General features: G+C 35.4%; 1 protein-coding gene across 1 annotated transcript; it reads right to left on the bottom strand.

Moving 5' to 3' along the window:
* Positions 1-1,035: 1,035 nt before the first annotated feature.
* Positions 1,036-7,579, bottom strand: ogfr (opioid growth factor receptor). The gene is made up of 7 exons (XM_055045977.1): positions 7,309-7,579; positions 6,868-6,933; positions 6,708-6,789; positions 6,537-6,615; positions 5,799-5,865; positions 3,964-4,112; positions 1,036-3,874 (listed from the first exon to the last, which is right to left on the bottom strand). Exons 1-7 carry the CDS (start codon positions 7,432-7,434, stop codon positions 2,821-2,823), a joined length of 1,623 nt encoding a protein of 540 aa, XP_054901952.1. The 5' UTR covers positions 7,435-7,579; the 3' UTR covers positions 1,036-2,820.
* Between the last annotated feature and the right edge of the window lie 1,940 nt (positions 7,580-9,519).

The raw sequence follows: 9,519 nt of genomic DNA, 5'->3' as shown, positions 1-9,519 counted from the left end.
TTTTTAGTTATTTACAAACAATAATCTGATACCCACAATAGAACATGTTGCCATTTAGAATTCGAGTAAAAAAGTAGAGTATGCATGCTTAAGTTGGTGAACATCAAAATGGAAAGGGATTAGGCAAAAAGTTCAGGTCAGGTTGTTCCTGACCTGATCAAGATTAAGACTGTTCACATTTAAAAACTCTTAAATCTCTGAATAAATCCTATAATTTTCTCTTAGGTTTTGACTGTCCTGACTTCCTGATGGCAAAGAATGTCTTTGAAGAGCTGCGCAAGTAAGACTTTAATTTTGTAAAAGATCCTGAAGGTATTGAAAAAAAAATAAACTGGTTTGAGTGAAAAACCATTAACATGTTTTGAGCCGTAGGAGGGATGCAGTTGGCTGGAGTCTGTACGAATGGATTCTGCATGTTCATGACTGGGTTCTCTCTGGGTACTCCAGCTTCCTCCGTCAGGCCAAGATCATGATTGTTTGGTTAATTTTGTCTCCAAACTGTCCTTACTTAACAGTAAATGTGCGTTGTTAGTCCTGTGACAGTTCATTGACCTGTCCTTAATACTATTGCCCCTCTCACTCTTGTTTCTTCCTTTAGCTAAACTTTATACCTGGTTGTGATTCACAAGCACAACTCTCTTCAGATGTTCATATCATATCTGAGAAAAAAAGATTATATTGCAAACAAAATTCAGTAATATAGATGGGAATTTACAGTAAGGTTGGCATAGCACAATAACCACATCACTAACTTAAGAGTATTCTCATGATTTCTGCAGTTTAACACAAATTTCTTCTATAAACTGAAGACAAAGAAGAACAGTATTAAACTTGAGCAAGAGAACTGATATTTTTAGATTTTTCCATCAAACTCCAGTCATTTTAGGTAATTAACTTCCAAGACCTTCTTACCAAAGAGAGACTGTATCCAAATGTTAAGACTTATCTTAACAAGATAAGTCAAAATATACAATAAAGCAGCAAATTAAACATTAAAGGTTCTTTGGACTTCAACAAATCTTAACTTCAAACAGATCATTTTCAGAAAATAGGATGACTTTATTCAGTTCTTGCAACAGCCAGGTGTGTAACTGGGAAATTATTATAAAGGTCTATTCAGGTAGAATTATACAGTAACTTCAACAAGTTATAGCACAAATCAGTGCAAATATAAAAGGATGCCTGATCACACTGGATCTTCCATTTTCATGGACTGCACCCATTTCAAAGAGGAACACACAGAGTTAAGTTGCAGCCAAAGCATCATTTCATTCAAGACAAACACATTGTACAATCAACCAGTCTCATCACATTTGTTTTTTTGTTTTTTTTTGGCAAGGCTTTCAGCTGCAAACAACTTCCCAAATCAGCATGACAGCATACAGTATGCATCATTTTCTGAAATACGATTTTAACTTCATTTGAACAGCAGGATTTTAAAAAAACACATCGTTTTACAAACACAAAAACAGCCCAAAGACGGAAAAAAGTTCATAGAAATCAATTAAATCTCAGTGCAAAAAATGTGGCTATAATGAAATAAAAACCCTTTTAAACCCGCATTTAAATCTGTATGCAGATATTACATTTATGCTGCAGTTGATTTCCACCCTACGCATAAAAGAGGTGCATCTAAATAAATTTAAACTTCAAAGTTAATTTATTTGAATAATTGAACTTGAAAGTAAAACATTTTTTAGGTTCATTCCATACACATTTTAAATATTGTGGCTTGCAAATAATAAAAATGCAAAACTCAGCTAAAAAATAGGGGATTCCATAAGACCATGTATAGAGAAAAGAAAAAAAAGTATTTAATAAATTCTACCCATATAATTGCTCCAATCCTTGGTCAGGAATATTTTTATGTGAATTACTGCATTAGTGAAGATAATCAGCTTGTGCTGATGTTTTCAGGAACATCAGCACAAGCTATTGGGGTTAACATTGATCTGCTTCATATAATCTCTTTTTTTTTTCTTCCACTAAACTTTCAATTAATATGCCTGGATACAGCAATGTGAATAGCCTCATGACCTTCTGTGTCGACGTAACAATATCAAGTCAGCAGTCTTCCCTGTGGTTTTGTAGACTATCAAATAACATTTCTGTACATAAGATGCTTTATTTGGTCTTATGTAATATCCAAAATTTCTCACCCTTAAACAAAAAACTGAATACATTACATTTTAGTATGATTACTTGTCTATGTTTGAAATCATTTTTTTTATTCAAATTTTTTCAGAAACTGAACTTTAGATTTTTATTAGATGCAAATCATCAAAATTAAAACCAAATAAGAAAATTGAAATATATGAAACGGGGGTATGTTTTTAACTCTGAACTGAATCACTGAAATAAATTAAACTCCTCCATGATGTTCAAATTTGTTGAGATGCACCCGTATTAAATTAAATTATCTGTGTGATGTTTACATTGTCAAAGAAAAAAATCTATTTTAAACCACAGCCTTATTCAGCTGATAAAAATATACATAAAACGATTAAATCACTTCTTTTCATTACAGCTGCAAATCTCAGCATCAGAGAACGTTTTTCCTGTTTTAATCACTTCATGTGATTCAATCTTAAACTATGGCATCTGATTAATGTATTGCTGCTTTTGGTCTTTTTAGTTTTTGTCTTGAATGTTTTAAGAAACCCAAATGTAGCATACCATAATTCATTTAAAGTGAAAAGAATGAATAATATCTTAACATCAAATATAGTAGAAATAAGGCCTAGAAAATGTCCAGTCAGATTCAGTTCCTATAATACATCAAATCTAAGTTTATATGAGTTTCCTTCTGTCACCACTTATTCATGAGGCTCCCTCATTGTGATTGGAGCTTGAGGGGGTTGAATCCATGGGAACGTCCTCCGACTCCGTCCCGTTGCTCTGTCCTTCTACGACTTTGCTGCTTCTGTTTGAAGCGGAACGATTTTCCATCTTGTTTTCTTTTTGATCCGACGGTTGAATAAAATCCGTCCTAGGGATCTTTTCCTCCCTTTCAGAAGACAGAGAGGGTGAGTGTTTTGAGGTCTTAAGAGGAGTGTGAACTGAAGGGCTTGTTTGACCTGTAGATTTATGAGGAGCCTTTTCCTGCAACAGGCCGGCGGCAGCAGCTGCAGGGTTGTTGGTAGGCGGATCCTCGTCGCCTTCCCTTTTCTTTTTTGGAGGTTTTTCGGGCTCTTCATCCGCACCGGTTTGCATAACGTCCAGATCTTGGACGTCCTTGGCAATGCTGGTAGATTTCTGCTCACTGTTTATGGTGTCGCCATCTAGACTCGGGGACTGGTCCATTTCATCAATGTCATCGTCATCATCATCATCATTTGGAAATTCATTTCCATTCCTCATATTTTCAATAATAGACTCCGTTTCCACGTTTCCGTTCCCGACAGCCTCTGTTTCTGCTGGTGGCTCATCAGACTCCTCCGCCTGTTTGCTCTTGTCTTTAATTTTATCACTTCCTTCCAGGGTCTTAGTGACATTATTCATCCCATCTTCTTTCGGCTGTATTGCATCCTCATCGTTTTTACTGTGCACGACATCCTCTTTCCCGTCTCCATTTCCGACGTCAGAGTTTCTGGTGCCCTTCCTGAATTGTTTCTGGATCTTTCTGGGACACCACACAAACTTGTCCTTCGGCTCATAGTGAAGGTAGGCGAAGCGCACGAGATCCTGGCGTTCCTGCTTTTCCAGCACGGCAAACAGGAAATAGTCCAACACGCTGCGCTTAACGTTACTCAGCGTCTTCTTGACTAGAGTCTCTTCCAGGAAGAAGCGCACAAGTGGAGCCTGGTAGTGCTTGAAGCCAAGCTCCCCGAGGCTTTTCAGGATGCGAGTTATCCGGAGATTGTTGTGCATATTTCTGCAACACACCACGCAGATGAAGCTGGAATTACTGACAAAACCATTAAGATCTGAGAATTTACTGAAATTGGTGTTTTGTTTGTTTACCTCTCCAGGTTTCCAAAACGTTCCTTCCAATTTTCTGCGCGCTTCACTTCCCCCGTGTCTTTGTTGACCAGACGAATGCCGTAGAAACCCAACATGAGTTCATACGCCTCCACCAGCCTCCTTTTGGCCTCCTCATTCTTCTTGAAAGCCTTTTGGGCAAATAGAGTAAGTTTAAAACGTGCATAAATTCAAAAGATTTAAAGAGTCAAGGATTATAGAAGCGCTGCTTTTTGTTTTACTATCCCATTGGCCTTTTGATGCATAAGGTGTTGTGACTTTTCTGGGTCGCACATTTGGCTTCTTGGTGCCGATAAGAAAAAATGTATCCAAATGTGGAGGTAAGTAGGTAGATATGAGACTTAGTTAAATAAAAAAGAATCACAATTAAAATATTAGAAATTGGAAAGAAAAGGTGAAAATAGTTGACAGTTTTAAATCAGTAAAAAGTTTTCTACATTTAGTTTATTTACAGAACTTGATTTCATCATGTTCAATAGTTTGGTGAAGGGAGATAAGAAAACAGGATACAATGGCAGAGCGTGATTATTTAGTTGATTTTTCATCAAGACCGCCATGTAAGATAGAGGCACTTCAGTAGCTTTTCACCTTCTTCATAATGTGAATTTGAACATTTTAAACCGACTTAGTGTTTCACACAGAGGCCTCAATTAAGTCACATAAACAACAGCAGCGGGAATTTCCATTCTCATTCAGAAGAGGATTAACTCATGTATTATTATAACTAATTGTAAAGTGCCAGGGCTAAAAACAAAATTAAAAATACATGAACCGCAACCTATTAACTAAAGCATTCCATACCAAACTAATGCCACAATAGCTGTTAATAATAAAACTCATATGGCTGAAGATACACCTGCTTTATTTTAGAACCAAATGTAAAAATGAACCAAGTGATTAATATTTCAGTCTATTTTTTGTATTTTCTCTTTCGTGGTTTAATTCTTCACTAAGCACAGAGTAAAAGCTAAATTATTTACACGTTTTATTTTTTTCTTTTCTTTGTGACATAATGTGCTTTAGTAATATGACAACTACAAGGACTCAGCAATAAGCAAATCATTTGGATTCACAGAAATAAGTACATCAAGACAAAAATGAAAATACCTAATTGAGGTAGTTGGAGAGGTAAGTTACATGACTGAATAATAAAACAATTGGATTTCAAAACGGCAGAGAACATCTGAAAAAAAAAGAGATGTGAAATAATATCCAGCATGCAATGTAGAAAACACTGCATGAAAACAGTTTATATAGTACCCAAAAGAACACTTTTATCACAAACGATAAATTAGCACTCCGAGCACACAACATTTACAAATAAAATATTGTCAATGTGAACACTTTCACCATGTGCATAGATGTGGCTTTGCTATTGCAGGACTGTTAAGAGAGCAGGCTGCACCCTCCCAACGCCTCCACACCAGCTTAACACACTCTTGATCCATCTTTTCCTCAGTTTGAACCATCTCTTGTTTTACTGCAGTCCAAAAAGCCCAGTTGATAGCAGCAGCTTTTTTTTTATACAGATGTCAGTAAGTAGTTATATTAAGTTGTGTAAAAAAATAAAAATAAAAAAAAAGATGCTGCAAAGAAATATTTATGTATTATGAACTATTTGGTAGGAAATTTATTTATATTAGCAATTCTGTCAACATTTTAATACTAAAATAAACGCTTTTCTGTGAAACAACTTAAATTAAAACTTTGAAATACAGAAAGTAAAAGACAATTAGGTTATTTAAAAAATTTGGCAGTCCTAAATTTTAAAGAGCAACAAACCTGTTTAAAGTCATAGTTCAGTAGTACTAACTTACCTCAATTTCCTTCTTGGTGAGCTCTGAAGCCATATAATTAACCCCTGGTTCTCGCAGTGGAAACAGCCTTGCAGATGATTGAAGAGAGAAAAAACAGCAACTATTGAAAATGCTCTGCAGATATGCTAAAAGCTGATCTTTGTAAACACAATAAAATTAAGGACTTCTTTATCCCCAAAAGCCAACAACAATGCTGCAAATGTCAAATCCAAACATATATGGTGAGCATATTTTTAAAGATATACGTTTTTGTCTTCGTATCTACAAATTTAGCTTAATGATTGAGAACGATCTGACATTACACACACAGGAAACGCTTTACTTCTGTGTCGTCAGAATTAAATTTGTTCAACCCCCAAAACCTTGAGCAGCATTGGTCACCCGCTGTCCTCCAGGCAGAGTTTCTTAAATACTCTAACACATCTGGAGAAAATCAATTTGTCTTGAGCTTCATTTCCCTTCAAATCTAAAAAGGTGTGCCGAAGCATGAAAACAGCTAAAACCTGCAGGGCAGTGTGGCTGAAGAACCAGCATTGGGGAAACTGATGCACAGCAAATATGACAAAATCGTGCAGCTGCTTTGTTTCCAATGCAGTTCTGTTTTTTATTGTATTGAGACTGGATCCCACAGCCTATTAAATATTCCATCCAAACAGTCTTTTGCAACTGCAATATTAAATACAAACACGTATTGTGTATCTACAGTATATTTGAATTAAACACTCATATAATACATACCACTGGATGTAAGAGTGAACCCGCTCCAGTTTTTTGTAGTCGTTTTTCCATTCTTTAAGAAAGCACTCAATATAGATATCTGTACCAAAAAATAAAAAAAATACAATTAGAACAAAACAAAAACACTTTAAAAATATAAATGCCAATCTTTAAAAAACAAAAATGTGTCACCATCAGGAGCAGATGGAAACTTGTTTAGATAGAACTGCAGGTTGTTCATTTTGTCTTCTGAGCAATCATCATCTGTTAGATTCTGGAAATATAATAAAAAAAGCTCATCATTAATTGCTCTAAACGGAAATTATTTTTTAAATTCCCATGTATTACTTACAGGATATCCTCTTCTGTAATTCTGCATGTCTTTTGCTGCCCTCATATTTCTGGGTGTGTGATGCCACTGCAATTAAAAGAAAATCTAATTAGTCTGCATCTAGTTGCAGCTAATTAGCGCATCAAGATTATACAAGTTAAATAAAAGCAGGATAGATGTAGTCACTTCTGGTCGTGCGATCTGTAGGGACTCTATTTAACGATGAAGCTCAAAAACTCTTTAATAAATAATAAAACGGAGGCTTAGATAATAAAACGTAAGCCAAATATTTTAAAGAAGGAAGTTACAATGGCTAGCTAAGCTAGTTAGCGAGGTTGCAGCAGGGAGGAGAAAGCTAACATTAGCTTTTCCGCTACAGTACGTGTCTAAACGGAAGTGAATGATAGCAGGACAGAGTTTTTGCGCGTTAAAACTGAGCTGGCCTGCAATGAAAGCACTTACTATAGCCCAAGAAGACTTGTTTTTGTCTTGATTTGACCGACGGCTCTGGCTCTCTCCGGCCGGGTCGTCTCCATCACTCTCTGTGTCCCACGTCGAGTCGTATTCACACATATACTCGTCTTCCATTTTTTGTTTTGTTTTTTGTAATTGAAAAAAAATAAAGAGTATACAAAAGCGTAGCCTGGTTCGGTACTATAACCGGGTCTGAATCAGTTCTCCTTTCATGTTCGGGTTAGAGACGGGGACGGCCCTGACCATCCGTCTCTGTCGCCTTCCGTCGTATAACGGCTGCAGTGATGCCGCTGCGTTCACGTGCTTGCACCGAGTAGGAAATGTGAGAATTAACAAAAAAACTTTACCAAGGAAAAGGTGTACGTAAATATTAGGTACTTTTTATATTAACGTAAAGAAACCTCTACTCTCATAAAGTGAGTCTCCAATGCGAACTCGCATTTCTGATGATCGTCATGCAACAACAATTGGAGACACTGACAGTAATAATCAACATAGCTAAATTCACCTCAAGTTTACCTTCAAAAACAATTTATTTGAGTTAGTCACTTCTTCGTGTCATATGATTAAAGAGGGAAATTACTTTAACGTGGTTCTATTTGGCACTCTAATAGTATTTTTTACAAGGATTTATAATTTTATATTTACGATTCTACTTGAAGGCAATATAATTTTTGTGTTGGCTGTAAGGGTTAAAGTGCAAATCAGCTGAGTCAGACAGCTTATTTTAAGTACAGAAAAACTATTTTTTCCATCTGACAGTTATGTAACGGCGCAGCAAAAACATGCAGGTCAAGTGAATAATAACTATATTGAAATAAAATATGTTTTATAAATAAATTTAGGAATGTTTTAATTAAAAGGTAAAAATCTTAGATTTTTATTTGTAAACCAGAACACAAAATCATAACTTTCATAATGATCAGTCTCAATTCAAATTTGAATAAGTGTATTTCTTTAATTTATAAGTCCACTTAATTATACTTATAAATCAAAAGTCTTCTCAGTCTCATTAATAATGTTGCATATATTTTTTATAGGTCTCTATCAAATTTGAAGCAGAAGACTAAATACTTTCAATCAGTATGATCTAATTACAAGATTAAGATGTATATTAATTCTCGCACATCTAGTCCACAAAATGCAATAATGAAAAGTAATTAAAATAAATCAATTAGTAATATTGAATTTGTTTTATTTTAGTAATTTATAAAATGCAACATCAACAAAAAACAGAAAATCTAACTGATTAACGAGGAGCTCCAAATGGAAGTGATTATAGATATTAATAGTATGATTAATTGTTGAAGTTCTAACTTTAAATGTTCTATTTCTGTTGTTTTATCTCTGAAACTCATATATCAGGTTCAATTATGTTGAGATTTTAAATCCTTGACTTTAAGGAAAAAGCTGTTTGTTAAGGACAGACAGAATATTGTTATAAAGATCATAAATAATGTAACTAATTGCAGTAATTACTTGAACAAACACTAGTAAACAGCAGCGGCAGCAGTCCAAATATCAAAATCTGTACCTGATGTTTTAGTGCAAACTATAGTGGAATACACATAATTTACAAATTGTAAATGATCACTTTATGCAGCTCGGTTTGTACCCTGATGTGCCCTTTTCTCTCAAACCGCACAACTTTCTTCCATTTCTCCGGAAACCAATTTTTATGTTCTTGGAAATATTAAGAAGACATTTTGAAACTAAACTCAGAGAACCTGCAAATGGAGAAAACATCAAACAGAGGTGGACTTTCCCAGGGTGCCCAAATTACATCAAGAGCACTCGGCTGATTCTTCCAAGAGGTCACATAAGAACAGAACAACATCTGAAGCACTGCCGAGATTACTAAACTCAGCTAATGTCAGCATTTAGAAAGAGACTGGAAGAGTGTATGAATAATAACCATGTTATTTGTTAATAATCATATTATTTGGACATGTTTTTCTCCACAGGAAATCCATTGTGTCAAATGCACTAAGCTGCTCTGACCAAGAAAGTCAGGAAGTAATTCAGATTTCAGATGAAGCAAGAGAAGAGATTTGCATCAGCCACAGAACTGACTGGACTGGTTGAGAATGCTGCACACATGAGCAGAGAGGTTTGAGAGTCTGGACCTGAGTGAGATGTGTGTGAATTTTGAAAGAACCCTCCAACGTCAACCCAAATAAAGCAGATAGAAACAGAGTC

This window comes from Poeciliopsis prolifica, unplaced genomic scaffold (assembly GCF_027474105.1).
Source record: "Poeciliopsis prolifica strain line A6 unplaced genomic scaffold, Auburn_PproV2 SCAFFOLD023, whole genome shotgun sequence".
NCBI lineage: Eukaryota > Metazoa > Chordata > Actinopteri > Cyprinodontiformes > Poeciliidae > Poeciliopsis > Poeciliopsis prolifica.
Note: the sequence above shows the minus strand (reverse complement) of the source record. Positions and strands in the feature narration are given on the sequence as shown.

Bases quoted from the DNA above. Each gene is read 5' to 3' on its own strand.
- ogfr (XM_055045977.1), bottom strand. From the start codon at position 7,434: ATGGAAGACGAGTATATGTGTGAATACGACTCGACGTGGGACACAGAG. The intron at 4,113-5,798 runs GTAAGTTAGTAC...TTTGCCCAAAAG, and splicing joins TCACCAAGAAGGAAATTGAG to GCTTTCAAGAAGAATGAGGA. The intron at 3,875-3,963 runs GTAAACAAACAA...GGTGTGTTGCAG, and splicing joins CGTTTTGGAAACCTGGAGAG to AAATATGCACAACAATCTCC.